Source organism: Equus przewalskii, chromosome 3 (genome assembly GCF_037783145.1).
Source record: "Equus przewalskii isolate Varuska chromosome 3, EquPr2, whole genome shotgun sequence".
NCBI classification, from domain to species: Eukaryota; Metazoa; Chordata; class Mammalia; order Perissodactyla; family Equidae; genus Equus; species Equus przewalskii.
The window spans coordinates 115,746,213-115,761,959 of NC_091833.1; the positions used below are offsets into that span (position 1 = coordinate 115,746,213).

General features: G+C 58.9%; 1 protein-coding gene across 49 annotated transcripts in view; it reads right to left on the reverse strand.

The window, feature by feature from the left end:
- Positions 1 to 15,747, reverse strand: part of ABLIM2 (actin binding LIM protein family member 2) — a 156,863-nt gene that overhangs the window by 118,003 nt on the left and 23,113 nt on the right. For 32 of the 49 annotated variants that reach the window (XR_011538363.1, XR_011538362.1, XM_070613402.1 and 29 more), the window contains exon 1: positions 8,961 to 9,093. The exons of the other annotated variants lie outside the window; for them this stretch is intronic. Coding sequence is in view for 30 of the 32 variants with exons in the window: in XM_070613402.1 (XP_070469503.1) it covers positions 8,961 to 8,985 (25 nt within the window). In the remaining 2 variants the exon portion in view is untranslated. Of the gene's footprint in view, positions 1 to 8,960; positions 9,094 to 15,747 lie in introns of those variants that run through there. 49 annotated transcript variants of the gene reach the window in all.

The following is a 15,747-nucleotide window of genomic DNA, read 5'->3' on the forward strand; positions in this document are numbered from 1 at the left end:
ATGATCCCAGACTCTCTCAAGTTGTCCTCCATGATCCCGGCACCAGCAGTGGCCCCTACCATCCCCTCTCCTGGAATGCTGCTCCTGCCCATCTCCACCCGTGAAAACCGGACTCGTCCTTCAAGGCCCATGTCCACCGCCTCCTCCATGCTGACAGTGCGTTGACAGAGGACACTGTGTGCTGAGCTCCGTGCTGGAGGCTCTGAGCACCGAGCATCTCTCATCACCACATTAGCCCTGTAAGAACACTGTACCCATCTTACAGATGTGAAAACTGAGGCTCAGCAGGTGAGAGATTTGCCCATTGTCCCCCCAGGCCACTGACTCTGCGACCTTGAACAAGTCATGACACCCCTCTAAAACAGCCAGTGACCTCTGCCCTTCAGAGGCTTCTCCAGGCTCCCCAGCTGGAGACCCCACTGGAGGCTCCTGTCTGCTCTCCAGGGCCCCCTAAGGATCAGCACCAGGCGGGGGGAAAATGACCCAGTTCACTTCCTGGGTGATGCTCACTGTCGCAGCATAATTATCCTCTCCAATGTGCCTCGGTTTGGGTACTGAACCCAGGGTCACCCGCCCACAGGGGGCCTCTGCTCCAGGGGGAGTGATGCTCCGGTCCTTTCCAGGCAGGTCAGGACCCCAAGGCCCGCCTGTGAGCCACAGTCAAACTCCACTCGCCCGGGGAGGCCGACGAGTCAGGGAAGGGATCCCCAGCTAAGCGAGAAGAGCCTGGCCTCTGGATCCCAGCCAACCAGCTCAGACCCAGGTGCCCCCTGAGGTGGGGCCGAGTCCCGGGAGTCGCATGTTTGTCCCGTCCTGAGGCAGGAGCGCATTCAGACAAAGTCATTCTCGGCCACAAAATGGGCTCAGCTCACCGAGCGACGGCCATATACATAGGGCCCTGGGGTCACCAGGCAGCCCCATCGAGCCTGCAAAGAGCCTCTTCCGCGGGAGGTTGGGGATGGGGGGCAGGAAAAGGAAAACCGCCGTGCCGGCCACATTCTCCCTTCCTCTCGGGCAGTGTGGGATGGGAGAAACGGGGGTCCTAGGAGGCCACAAAAAGAACCCATCTCTGGTGGGTTTGTGTCCCCCAGATCCGTATGTTGGCGTCCTAACCCCCAGGACCTCAGAACATGACCTGATTTGGGGAAGGGGTCTTTACAGAGGTGATGAAGTTAAGGTGAGGCCATTAGGGTGGGCCTGATCCATATGGCTGTGTCCTTATAAACAGGGATAATTAGGGCACAGAGACAGACGCAGAGAGGGAGCAAAATGTGAAGACACAGCGAGAGGACGGCCACCTGCAGCCCCAGGAGAGATCCATCCGTCACAGGCCTCGGAAGGAACCCACCCTGGCGACACCTCGAGACTGGACTGTGGCCTCCAAACCTATATGAGCCTAAACCTCTGGAGTCAGAGCCCCCAGGCCGTGGCACTTTGTCACAGCGGCCCCAGGGCACAAACCCACTATCCTTGCGGGTGGAAAGAGCCGGAGGCTGGGCCTGGGTCTTGCCAGCTCGCTGCTCCCTGCTCCGAGCCTGTTTTCCATCTGCAGATGGGCCGACCTGGGCTTCTTGGGGATGGAGACGTGGCAGTCACCGAGCAGGGCTGGCCTGTAGTGGGGGCTCAGCAGGAGTCTGAGTGTGCGTGCAGGGGTCCCTTCCAGAAGCAGAAGCTGGGAGAGACGGGGCAGTGAGCAGCCCCCTGGAAGTTCAAGCTGGCCACGGGGGCTCCCAGTAGACTTCGGCTTGAGCTTCTCGCAATTTCCGGGACTCTTTAAGCTTCAAGCAGCTGGTCCAGGCGCCCTCACCACCCACGTCCCTGGAGGGTGTTATTTCATTCCGGGAAGAGCAGCCCTTCCTGACCGGAGAGGCATCTGAGGATCTCAAGGGTGGCATTCCGGAAGGTCAGGGCTTAGCGGTCATCTGGGCCCATCCCCGCCACCCCCCCACTCCTGCACACACAGGGGAAGCCACCAAAAGGCAGAGAGGGACAGACCCTACCCAGGTCTCACAGAAAGTCTTCAGCCGGGCCAGGACCAGGGCTCAGGGCTCTGGTGCCCCCAGGCCAGTGGTTGTCCCCCACATCACACTGCTATGGGCCAGGGTGGCCACTGCTGAACCAACAAGTGACCCCGTCTGTGTCTTCCATGCATGCCCAGGGCCAGCATACAGCAGATGCCCAGCTAATGTTCCTTAAATCTAATGCGACACAGGAAGTGCCTCTGGTGATTCAAGCACTGGACAGTGGATCGGCAGGGTGACAATTAATAACTGAGTGACAATGTCATCTTTCAGTTCTTGTGCCCGGACTGAGTGCCAGGCACTGCACTGGGCGATTTCTGTCGATGACCTGGGTCGCAGAGCTGAAAATAGGCAAACGGCACAGCTGGGGTTCAAACTCAGGCCCGCAGGACCCCAAGCCCTGGCTGTCAGCTCCCACGGAGAGGATCTGTGAGGGCTGAGCTAAACCCACCAGGGCCCCTCACTCCCCATGCCGTCTGCCCTGGGACACTCCCAGTGGGGGCCCAGTCGGCTGGAGGACCTGCCAATATGCCCCCAGTGCACCCTGGCCAGCTCAGAATCACCAGCTGCCCCCCCTGCCCAGGCCTCTGAAGATGGGGCTGCAGCCTTGACCTGGAGGCACCCCCCACTGGGTGTGGGGCCCAGCTGCCCCACAGGGCACCGTCGGTTAAGTCCAAATGGCCTGGAAAAGTCCCTGGCTTTGAATGCAGCAGGGACGGCCACAGGGGTGCGAGAGGTCACAGTCCTCCCCCTCGACCTCTCCTCCTATCCTGTTTCCCGGGGGGGACACCATCCACCATCTAGATCCTGCGATGCACCTGTCACTTTTAGTCCCATTATCTGGTTCATTCCGCACATTTGGGAACCGTCCCCTCTTGACTGTTTTACAGAAGGGCACAGAGGTTCCAAGAAGCCAGGCGCTTGCCCGGGCCAGGACTGGACCCCACTTCTCTTGGGCCCTGCTCTTCACGCGGCCACACTGGGCTGGCGAGAGGGGCAGGAGAGGGAGGCAGGGAGGGTGAGGAGGGAGCCAGCTCTGGGGAGGCAAGTCCATCTGGGCTACGATTCTGCGTGTGGCATCTTCCTGGCCGCACCTCCCTCCGCTGGTGTCCCTGCTCGGCAAACCTCCTCCCACCTGGGGCTGTTCACACTGACTACGGGCAGTCGGGCACCGGGCAGGCTGGCAGCATTGGTAGGGCGCCCACTGCCTCTGCCCGCAAGGCCCAGGTCTGTCTCCCCACGCGGCTGCCAGGACCCTCCTTTCCTGAGTCTGGAACTAGCGCCCTCTGCATTCTTCCCGGCCAGCTGGCAGCCCTCACTTGGGGTCTTATCCCTGCCTGACCCTCCCCCAGGGCCTGGGGCCCCAGACACTTGCACGGTGCACGGAGACCCTGGTCTCCCACGTCATAAAGCGGCCACTGGTGTCTAAGCCTGCAAAACCCACAGCGAAACGCCGGCTTGAGGCCAAAGTTCAATTTAGAATTCCCCCAGCCTGCTCCCGGGGCTCGATACCATGACCCCCTGTCCACGCGCGCTCATCACGATGCCCGAGCAGCAGAGAGGCCAAGCACGATCGTCACATTTTCTCCACAAAACGAGAACAGTAAGAGCCGGTTTAGTGATGGGTGTCATTAATGAAGGGGCCTCAGGTTGGGTCTGGAAGGCCTTGGACAGAATCCTCCATCGCTGCAGACGCCACGGGCCGGGAAGCCAGTACTGCTGGGACACAGGGGCGGGTGCCCAGAGGGAGTGGGGGCCTGTGGGTGAGCCAGCTTCCAGGCCCCATCCCGCCTCTGTGGGCAGCCCGCACCTCTCTGAGCCTTGCTCGGCGGGACTGTGAGGGCCGGGGAGGGTAACAGCGGATACCAGAGGTGCGGGGCTGGCCCGTGGCTTTGGATGAAGGCCCGGGGCAGACGTCTGTCCCCAGCGTCCACCCAGAAACAGCCATGCTTCTCTCGTCCGCGCTGCCTGTCTGCTCCCCACGACGGCCCCCACCCTCCATTTCTGAGGCCCACGTGTGCCGTGTCGGTGAGAATGTGCATGGCCAAGACCCCCCAAGGCGACGGGGCCCAGCTCAGCCTGTAACTGTGCGGCTCCCGGCACACGTGCAGGCCTCGGGCCGCATCTCCAGGCATCCGTGCATGCTTCCCCCAAGGGAAACACCCGTGAGCTTCCTGTACAAAGATGTCTCCTTCCTGAGGCACAGGTGTCACGCCCAGCCAGGCAGGTGTTCTGGGGTGAGGCTGGCCATCCCGGGCGGGATGTTGCCACCAGGCTGAGCTGGAAGTGGCCCTGGCTGCTGCTGGGACAGAGGCCGTGCCATTTGGTGGCTCTGAGAGCAAATGAGCAGACACAGGTCGGTACCTACGCAGGTGGGTTCAGGTGGATGTGACGTTTTCAAATGCCCTTCATCCCCATGTGGGCAAGTGTAGGCCCATTGTCTCCAGTCCCGTCACCAACCTGCATGAGAGACATTGTCACTTCACACGGCAGATAAGGAAACCGAGGTTCAGAGATGCTCAGTAACTTTGGCAGGGTCACACAGCCCGGTAGCAGCAGAGCGGGAACTCGAACCCAGGTCTCCATGGGATGGGACTGGCTTCTGCCCCTTCTGGCCTTTCTTCCCTCTGTCACTTTCTGGCTCTTTCCATGTTCCCCTCCAAATCGGCTGGTCCAAGGAAGGCCAGCGGGAGAGAAGCATGTCCGGAGTGTCCAGTTAAAACTGGGCATCCGATTGCTGGCCTGGAGCCCAGGGAAAACCGAGCTATGCAGGAGGGCCGCACACGGGCTGCGGTTCCGCGGCATCGGGGCGACATGCACACAAGAGCACAGCCCTTCCAGTTAAAGCCAGTCTCGGGGTGGGGGTAGGGTTGGGGGGGGGGGGCGGCATCTCATTTATCCCAACAGGGCCCAGCGCACACACCAGCCTCCAAAGGTCACAGCCAGAGGCTAAACTCAGGCGGGCCGGGCTCACTTACGCCTGGTCACACAGCCTGTCTGCCTGGACAGGTCCTGGCCCAACCCGGACAGGCTAAAAGGTGTGGCCCCCTGACGGCACACAGTGCTGTGTTGGAGCCCCTGCCGGGCCCCCGAAAGGAGGGTTCCTTTGGTTTCAACGACAAAAATCACTTCTTTCCGGGGCCGCCTCCATGGCCGAGTGGTTAAGTTCGCGTGCTCTGCTGCGGCGGCCCAGGGTTCGCATCCTGGGCACGGACATGGCACCACTCGTCAGGCCACGTTGAGGCGGCGTCCCACATCCCACAACTAGAAGAACCTGCAACTAAGATACACAACTGTGTACAGGCAGGGTTTGGGGAGACAAAGCAGGAAAAAAAAAAAAAGATTGGCAACAGTTGTTAGCCCAGGTGCCAATCTTTAAAAAAAAAAAAAATCACTTCTTTCTGATCTGATTATATTCATAAGACTATTCACTGTCAGCAACCCAAAGAGTACATAAAAGTTGAAGAAAAATTAAAAGCCCTGGGGCCGGCCCCATGGCCGAGTGGTTAAGTTCGCGCGCTCCACTGCAGGTGGCCCAGTGTTTCATCGGTTCGAATCCTGGGCGTGGACATGGCACTGCTCATCAAACCACGCTGAGGCGGCGTCCCACATGCCACAACTAGAAGGACCCACAACTAAGAATATACAACTGTGTACCAGGGGGCTTTGGGGAGAAAAAGGAAAAAAAAAATCTTTAAAAAAGAAAAAAAAAGCCCTGATAACCTTTTGCTCAGAGATACCCACTCAGCATCTTGGTGGCCATTCTACCATTGACTTCCATCAGCCACAACTATCTTCATCTCCACACAGACACACCCAGGATATGATACATGATATAACACGGGACAGGATATAATAATGGAATGTAATTAGCACATTTTCTCAGGGGCAGAACCGACGCCTGGCCCTTGGGCGTCCCGGATGTGACCCCTTAAAAATGAGCACCCTGAACATCTCCAGAACCTGCCCCGCCTGCCAGGTGCTCGGCGCGCACCTTAAGAGAATAACAGCTTTACTGAGAGAGAATTCACATACCGCACAATTCAATGGTCTCTGGGATGTTCACAGAGTTGTGTGGTCCATCCCCATAATCAGTTTTAGAACATTTGATCATCCCCAAAAGGAGACCCCTACCCACGACCGTCCCTCCCCACCCCGGGCAACTGCTAATCTCCTTCCTGTCTCTGTAGATTTGTCTAGTCTGGACAGGCCACACGAATGAATCACACACTGTGCGATCTTTTGTGTCTGGCTTCTTTCACTGAGCATAATGCAGGGTTCATCCATGTTGGAGCATGTGTCAGGACTCCATTCCTTTTTACGTCCAGATAATATTCCGTTCTGTGAACGTGCCACGTGTATCCGTCCACCAGTCGAAAGAGTCAGGGGTCGTTTCCCGTTTTTGGCTTTTAGGAATAAGCTGCCCTGCCCATTCACGTACAAGCCCTTTGTGTGGACAGGTTTCCATCTCTCTTGGGTACACAGCTAGAGTGAATCGCCGGAGCCTATGGGAACTCTGTGTTTAACCATTTGAAGACCTGCCGGGCCACTTTCCTAAGTGGCTGCAGCATTTGACATTCCACCTGCAGCCGCATCCAAGCGCTCCACGTCCTTGTCAGCACCGGCTATTGCTGGTCTTTGTGCTTACAATCATCCTGGTGGGTGCGACCTGCTACCCACTGTGGTTTTGATTCACGTTTCCCTGATGGCTAATGACATCGAGCATCTTTTCTTGGGTTTATTCACTATCTTCTCTGGTGAAATGTCTATTCAGACCCTTTGTGCATTTAACGTGCTTGTCTTTTTATGATTGAGTTTATAAGAGTTGTTCATATGTTCTAGATATGAGTCCCTTTTCAGATCTATGATTGGCCAATATTGTCTCCAGTTCTGTGGGTTGTTTTCACTTTCTTCATAACGTTCTTTGCAGCGTAAAAAGTTTTAATTTGATGAAATCCAATTCGTCTGTTTTTTCTTGTTGCTTGTGCTCTCAACGTCATTTCTAAGAAACTAGGGAGCACAAAGGTTTGCTTCTAAGATGTTTTCTTCTAAGAGTTTCAGAGTTTTTAGTCTGTGCTCTCACAATAATTTCACATGAAGAGAACCCCATTTCCCCGACTGCTATTTTTAACCCAAGATGCCATTCCTTCATCTGGGAATCAGGAACAATAGTGCTTATTTCACTGGGTTTGTGCCATTTTTAACATTACTATTGTTTGCTCTCGGCCATCAGCAGGATTGCCCATCCTCTGGCGAAAGCACAACAGGGCGTGAAGGACACCGTGTACTCAGCCGAGTGGGGGACCCGCCCGTCCTCCGGCATGGAAATTCCATTTGAGAAATGGACATCGTCACGTGTCTCAGCTCTCGGGATCCGCCAGTATTTTCAGGACAGTCCAGTACACCACCCAGGCTGGGGACGTTACCTGACCCCAAGCCAACTGGTCTTGTAAGGCCGGGAGTGAGAACTGCACCCAGGGCGGAGTCTGGCCAGCCGGGGGGCGGGGGCGGCCACAGCTGCTCGTTTTGGGGGAAAGAAACATCCAGTGTCTGCTATGCTCGCTCCCGACCCCCGGGAAGGAAGAACCATAACCAACCCCATTTTACAGACGGGCTCCTTGAGACCCCCAGGAGCAGTGAAGCGTCCTGCCGAGGACACACAGAGGGCAGGCCAGAGTCCGGGTGTGAAGCTCATTGGTCTGACTTCTAGGCCATTGGGCTGCCCCTGCCCAGAGCCGCTCCCTTCAATAAAAACCTTGGAGCACGAGGAGCTGACGGGGAGATAACGGATGAGGCGTCCTGGTCCTCACCCCTGGGCAGACCCTCGCAGGCCAGAAAGGAGGACACCTTTGATGGGAAGGCTCTGTCCCAGCTGCCCAGAGAGGAGGCACCCACTGGGCACCCAGTCTCCTGCTGGGCAGAGGCCTGAGGGCCCGGGGGTGGGAGCACTTTGGGACGGAGGCGAGGAGCCGGCAGGAGGCAGGACCCTGGCTGGAGCCGGCAGGCCCTGAAGCCCCTGTGCCCCTCCGGCTCCCGAGGCTCTGTCCTGCTCACTGCGGCCTCTCTCTGCTTCTGGAGTCCCAGCACCCCTGCCCCACTCCATCTCACTCTCCCTCCCTTTGTCTCCTCTCCTCCAGCCCCCCGCAGCTTTCTCTTCCTGTCGTCCTGCGAGGGCCACCTCGTCAGCCGTGGGGCTGGGAGGACTGGAAGATGCTCATTGTTTCTCTCTCAGTAGCAGACGGTCCGTCCTCACGTCAGCACCGGGAGAAGAGAAGTCTCCAGCACCCTCTTTGAGGCGGCTTCCTCAGCCTCCACGCAGGCGACATTCTGGGCTGGACACCTCTGTGCTGTGAGGCCGTCCCGTGCACTTGGGATGTTGACCAGCATCCCTGCCTCGACCCCAGGTGCCACTAGCACCCAGCCCCAAGTTGTGACACTCAGAAATGCCTCCAGACATTGCCAAATGGCCCCTGGGGGGCAAAATCGCCCTCGGGTGAGAACCACGGCCTTAAAGGAAAGAAGGAAGGAAGGGAGGGAGGGAGGGAGGAGGTGTAGAGACACTGTGGGCCCAGCGACTCCAGCCCAGACAATGTGGTCAGAGAGCCCTGGAGCCTGGTCTCAGCTCTGATGCCCACCGCTGTGTGACGGTGGACCAGAACCTCCCCTTCCCCAAGTCACAGCTTATTCATCTGTGCAGCGGGGTCACTCTGCAGGGCTGTCACCAAGGCTGACACAAGGATGTCCGCAAAGCCTGGCATACAGTAGGCGCTCACAAGTGCCGGCCTCACCACCTTCATAAAATGGCAGAGACAGTCAGACTGCCCCCTTTCAGGCGAGGTCCCCAAAGCTTATTTGTGGGACTCTAGACTTCTAGCTAGAAAAACAGGCCTTCCTCCCCGCCCGGGTGGTCTGAGGGAAAAGGGCAGTGTGGAGCTGTACCTGTCTCTCCTCCGGGCATCCCCATGGAGCGTGGCCTCCTCGCGAAGGGCCGGCACCCGGGGAGGCTGCGGGCGGCGCCGGGCCAGTGCAAGAGCCTCTGTGGCCAGCATGTCCCTGGAGGGACATGCCAGAGGGTCACGTGGCAGCTGCCACCCTCATGCCGGAGGAGGGGCAGGGCCAACCCCTTCCCGGCACACTGAAATAGACTCCCACCACGCTCCAAAGACGCACCTGTCTCCCAGGCGTCCGGGAAAGGGACTTTGGAGAGGCGCCCAGGGGGAGGGGCCGGGGAGGGCCAGGACCCTTCAGTGCCCTGCCGTGTGCCACGTGCAGCGTGAGCGGGCTCACACAACCCTCCAGCAACACAGTGCGGGGGAGTCAGCCTGTACAGTGTCCTGGGGCCGCCTAGCAAAGCTCACAAAGGGGGCTTCACAGGCAGACATTTCTGCTCTCAGCCTGCAGACCAGGAGCCCGAAATCAGGGCGTCACGGGGCCGGGCCCCTCCGGACGCTCTGGGGAAGGTCCTTGCTGCCTCTTTCAGCTCCTGGGGTCCCCAGGCATCCCTGGGCCTGTGGCCACATTGCCCAGTCTCTGCACCTGTCATCACATGGCCTCTCCCTGTGTGTCTGTGTGTCCTTTTCCGTCTCTTATAAGGACATCATATACATTGGATTTAGGGCCCACCCTAATCCAGGATGACCTCATCTCTATCCTTATCTTAATTATATCTGCAAAGACCCTTATTCCAAATGAGGTTACAAGCTAAGATTCTGGGTAGACACGAATTTTGGGGGGACCTACTTAACCCAGCATACAGCCCCAATGTGCCTGAGGGGACACTGAGGCTGGGGAGGCTCAGCAGACTGAAGGGAGGCCCCTGGGCATGACAGGCAGCCTTGCGGCCCTGCCTGGGTCTGGCTGACTGCGTGGGCCTGAGGCACCCCTGTCCCGCCTGGCGCCCCTCGGCTAGTTTTGGCTTTAAGATCCGCAGAGGCAGAAATGCTATCTGACTCCCCAGCCACGTGAGCAGTACACGCAGCCGTGGACCCCAAATGTGGCCGCGGAGACCCCTCGGGCGTCATCCCGCTGAATCAAGCTAGTGATGTGTGCGAACCTGTCATTAGATCTCGGGGCCGGGACCCCACAGTGAAGAGCCTCTGGGGCAACACCGTTAAGCACAAGTCACATTTACACCACTCAGCCGTTGGAGCAGCTCTGGGTGGGCCGAACCCCCTTCACCAGCCCCCGGCAGAGCACACCCCGTCCATCAGCTCTGAAGAGTCAGAGCAGGTGCCGCAGCCCGCGGGGCCTCTCCTCGCTGCCCGGCACGCCTAGCCTGACCTTCAGTCAGCACCAGCGGACGGGGGACGGCAACGAGCTGGTCACCACGCCAACCCCAGGGCATTACCGCTGGGGCCACGGGATCTGCCCAGGGGTACAAATTATGCACCAAGGCTGAGAACTGTAACCCCTTCTGCTTACAAATGAGAAGCGTTCCCAGGTCATTTATTCTGCACCTATCCGTGCCCTGCAGCCCTGCGCCCAGCTTGGGCCAGAAACCATGGTCCAGTGAGACAAGGACAGCTGTCCCCCGCTGAGCGCCCAGTGAGGCCCACATGCTGTGCCACACCCGAGGCAGGAGCCATCCTGTCACTGCTTCCATGATGACGAAACTCAGGCGGGAAGACACGTGGCGTGGGCCAGCTCTGTTGAACAAGAGAGGGTGGCCGGCTTTGAGCCTGAGAGTCCAGCAGGGATGAGGGGCCCCCGTGTGTGACCGGTGCCAGCCCGAGGGTAAGACAGCAGGCTGTGGGAGCTCCTGGGGCTCAAGGAGGGGCACCCTGGAGGAGAGAACTCGGGGAGATGCAGACACCAAGGAGCAGCTAGTCACTCAACATCGGGAAGAGCATGCCAGGCAGAGGGAACAGCGTGCGCAAGGTTGGAGAGGCCTGTGGCAAGTTGACGTTCCTGGAGGACGGACCACCTCGGCTGCAAGGCTGGGGCATTCGGTGGGTGGGAAGGTGGGTAGGGGCCAGGGCACCCCGCACCCCATCAAAGAATGGGTTTCACCCTGAGAACCAGGGATGGCGCTGGTGGTTTTGCTCAGGTGTTGGAGAGAGAGCTGTCGCGTGAGGAGCTGTGGGTGATAGTTCATTTGGCAAGCGTTGCACTGACCTGAACACAGTACAGAGCTGGACAGTTCACTAGGCCCCTTGGAGTGGCGAGGGTCCCATGAGCACCAAACCCTCGGAAGGACCCTCCTCCCTCCCCTACAAGGCAAGAACCTGGGGCTCCTCAAGGTGAAGAAACGTGAGCCGAGGCTGAAGACACAGTGCGGGAATGAACCCACAGCCCGCTGGCTCCCGGTGGGGACGGCGCCCAGCAGGGGCTAGCTCTCTGCCTTCAGGCTCTCCCAGAGCCTCACAGCCTCAGGCTGTTCTCCCCAAGCCCGACACCCTCCTCACCAGGGTCCCCCAAGGGCCCAACACCTCCTGTCCATCTGGGCTGAAGGCCAGAACTCCTGGTACAGGGAGAGACCCCTGCCCAGGGCTGCAAGTCAGCCTCCTAGGAGAGAATGGCTCAAAGGGGGCTTCTTGGACCCCGGGACCCCTAGGCAGAAGTCACGGCACAGGGCCTGGCTCGGCAGTACCTTCCTGCACCCCATTCTTGTCCAGCTGCCTGCCTGGGCCCCGGCGCCCTCACCCCCGCACCAAGCACCCTGTGGAGCCCCAGCCCCACTGCACTGTGCTGCACCATCTGCAGTGCCTGCCAGGCCCCTAGGAGGCCACCCCTGGCTCATGCGGACATTGAGGGTGGGGGCATCCCCTACCCACAGAGGTCCAGGGACCCATGGCCTCAGGTGTTCCCAGGGCCGAGGAGTATGGGGGGGTGCCTGCGCCCTGCCTCGTTCCCATCAGCTCTGGATGGGGTAGCAGGGCCAGCACCCATGGGGAAGAAAGGCCACGGCTCCCCAGCCTCATGGGAGAGTCCCGCCCCATGGCCTGGGCTGCAGAGCATCTCCAAGGTCACCAGTGTGGTCCGAAGGCTGAGGACCAGGACCTTGATGGGCTTCAGCTAATTTGTAACTCCCACCCGGGGCCACGATTGGTGGGGCATTGGGGGAGCAGCAGCCCCCTGCCCAGACCCTGCAGGATGAGCCCCTCCTTTTCCCTGAGGATGCGGGGCGAGGAGATGAGGTGAGAACGCTGTGGCACTGTTCCTCCCTCAATGGGAACCTTCCAGGTTGACGCTCTGGAAGAGTCGCAGAGAGGCAGAGCTGGCCCTGAAAACCCATGAACCTCGGGGCCAGGCACTTTGAGCCGGGTTCTCTGTCACCGGCCAGTGGCTTCCAAACTATTCCGACATCGGCACAGAGAGAGAGAGATACACCCGACAGTGGCCCGCACGCACAGCTCTGCGCATCTGGGGGTGGACTGAGCTTTGGGCTCTCCCTGCATCCTCACCCTCGCTCGGGGCTCATCTCGGGGAGAGGGCATCCTCCTGAGCTCCTGTGACTGGTTTGGGCCAGTGGCACGTGGCAGAAGAGACAATGTACCAGCTCTGAGTCTAGGCCTCATGCGTTTCTGCTGCTCTGTGCGCTTCTGCCTTTGTAGGAGGAGAACCTCCCCCAGCCAGCCTGCTGGTCCCAGGAGGATGAGAGATAGCGCAGAACCACCCTACCGAGCCCAGCCTGGTCAGCTGAGCCCCGGCCAGCCCGCAGGCCCCGAGCGAGGCTGACCCATGGTGGATTTCCGCCTCTCCCCACTGGGGTTGTTTGTTTGCAACATATTAGTTTCCTGCAGCTGCTGTCACAAACTACCACAAACAGGGTAGCTTAAAACAGAAATTTATTCTTTCCCAGTTCTGGAGGCCAGAAGGCCAAAGCCAGCATCACCGGGCTGAAGGAGGTGTCGGCTGGGCTGCCTCCCTCTGGAGGCTCCGGGGAGAACCCATTCCTTGTCTCTTCCAACTGCTGGTGGCTGCCGGCACCCTGGGCTTATGGCCGCGTCGCCCCCACCCCTGCCTCCGTGGTCACATCGTCTTCTTTTCTGTGTGTCTGTCTGTAACCTCCTTCTGCCTCCCTCTTCTAATAGGTGTGACTGCATTTGGGGCTCACCCAGATAGTCCAGGACAATCGCCCATCTCAGCATCCTTAACTCAGTCCCACCTGCAGAAACTCCTTTTTCCCAATAAGGCGGCGCCGGCAGGTTCCAGGGACAAGGACCTGATATATTTCGGAGGGTTCGTTCTTCAGGGTACCATATGCAGCAACAGGTTGTACGACACGTAAACATAGAACAATTTTTTTCACCAGACCATACTCAGCCTCAGTCTCTGTGATGTGCTCTGTTATTTTTCACTTCAGTTCAACTTATATAACAAACGCTGCTGTGACCCACTAAACTGATTTCGTGCCCACAAGTGGGTCGCCACCTGCAGTGTGGAAAGTTCTGTCCTAACCTCCACTCCTGCAGCCCCGCCGGGGTGGGGGACCCCAGCGAAAACGAGGATGATTTAAAGGAGAAAGAGGTGTGCTCTCCCTGCACACCGAGAGCAGGCAGGACGGACAGGTGCCTGCAAGGACTCCCCCACCTCGAGGACGGGCTCCTGGCCGCCTGGCCTCCCGGGTGGTCCTTGCCCTGCCGCCTCTGCAGCAGCCCGCAGCCCGCAGCAGCCTGGCTCAGCAGGCGGCTGGGGAAGGTGCTCTGACCAGAAAGGGAAGGGAGAGTGCGATCCCGGGCGGCCCCACTTGCTTCCCCGAGCTCCCCGCTTCGTCAGATCCCCTCCTGACTCACCTCCTCCTGGCACAGCCCCTGCTCCACATTCTCCACGACTCTTCCCTCCCTGACAGCCCCGCGCGGCTCCCACGAGTCCCTGTACCATCGGCACTCATGCTCAGTCACACCTTCATTTCTGAACACCGATTAAAAGATAAGAAACCAACGAGATGGAGGCTTGAAAACTTGACAGATGGCAGACACTTTCAAGGTGACTCTAAGGCAGGGAAGACGCCAACACTTTCTCAGGGGCATAAAAATTGAGGTCTGGAGGGATCTGAGACATCGTTCAGTCCCCTGGGCAAGGATTCCTAAGGGCCAGCCCTGGCCTCTCCTGAGCACTCAACCCCAGCGCCAGCTGAGTGCCACACACCTCCGTTTGGAACCCCCCCAAGGCACCTCACAGTTGGAAAAGAGAATGCCTCGCTCATTGCTTCGGCCCTCACCTACCACTTCCCGCCCCCCGGGCAGTGCCACACATCATACACGTCACACCCACACCCAGCTGGCTCCCCTTCTGCAACTCAGGCTGACTTGGGTTTGCAACCAGCTCCATAGCTCAGCCACTGTGTGACCCTGGTCCTTTACCTCTCTGAGCCTCAGTTTCCTCGTCTGTAAAATGGGATGCCTACCTCCTGGGTTGCAGGGAGGGAAAATGAGATGTTATTTGTGAAAGTGCTGCACCCACCTGGTACACGGTGGGCCCCTGGTAATCGGTGTCTTTCTCACCCAGTTCCTGGCTGTATCAGTTTCCTGGGGCTGCCATAAGTGACCCTGGACTGGGGGGCCTAAAGAACAACATCCATTCTCTCACAGCTCTGGAGGCCAGAAGTCCTAACCCCAGGGGTCCACAGGGCCGCGCTCCCTCTAACATCCGTGGGGAGGGAACGCTTCCAAGCTCCCTCCAGCTTCTGGTGCTGGCTGGCGATCCTCCGCGTTCCTCGGCTGGCAGCTGCAGCACTTCAGTCTCTGCCTCTGTTGTCACCTGGCCTTCCTCTGTGTGTCTCTGTTCCTCTTCTTATAAGGACACCAGGCATATTGGATTGGGGCCCACCCTACTCCATATGACCTCATCTTAACTAGTTACATCTAAAACAACCCTATTTCCAAATAAGGTCACATTCACAGGGACCAGGGATAGTACTTCAACAACACTTTCTCTCTCGCTCTCTCTCTTTTTTTTTTTGGTGAGAAAGATTGGCCCTGAGCTAATATCTGTGCATATCTTCCTCTATTTTGTATGTGGGACGCCGCCATAGCGTGGTTTGACGAGCGGTGCTAGGTCCATGCCTGGGATTCAAACCCGTGAACCCTGGGCCACCAAAGCGGAGTGCACGAACCTGACCACTATGCCACTGGGCTGGCCCCTCATCATATCTCTTTGGGGAACACAATTCCACGCAGAATGCTGACTTTCCCATTTCCATCAAAATCCCATTTGGAGCCGCCCGCACACACGTCAGCACCGATGCTGCGCTTCCTCCCCTGCCACTGATCAGCATCCTGCTCTCTCCTCCCCGTCCTGCTCGCCCCTCTCCTCCCGGTAGAGACACTGCCCACCCTCTCGGGCTCTCCCCTCCTGCCAACCTGACCTCCGGGTCCCCAGCACCGAGCACCACCTTCGCGGACTCACCAGGCCTCCCAGATTGAGACCAAACTCCGCATTCCGGAGCCCCAGATGCCCAGCCCAGCCGGTGCCTCCATCTTTCAGCTCCCCACCCTGCACCCACCCCACCCAGTTCTGTCCTCTGCACGCCCGGGGCTGCCCACCTCCACCTTTGCGTGTGAATGCTAAGGCCCGCGCTGCAGCACCTCTCCACAGCGGCTGCAGGACTGGCCTTGACGTGCATGGCCCTGGGACAGTGAGTCCTGGACCCCTAAGGTAAAGGACATGCAGGGACCCCCAGGCTATCAACCAGCAGCTGGCTGCAGGGGGAACCACCCAGATGTCCGAGGTTGGGCTAGTTGGCAGATGATCCATCAGCAGGACAAGCAGTGAGTGCCACTGA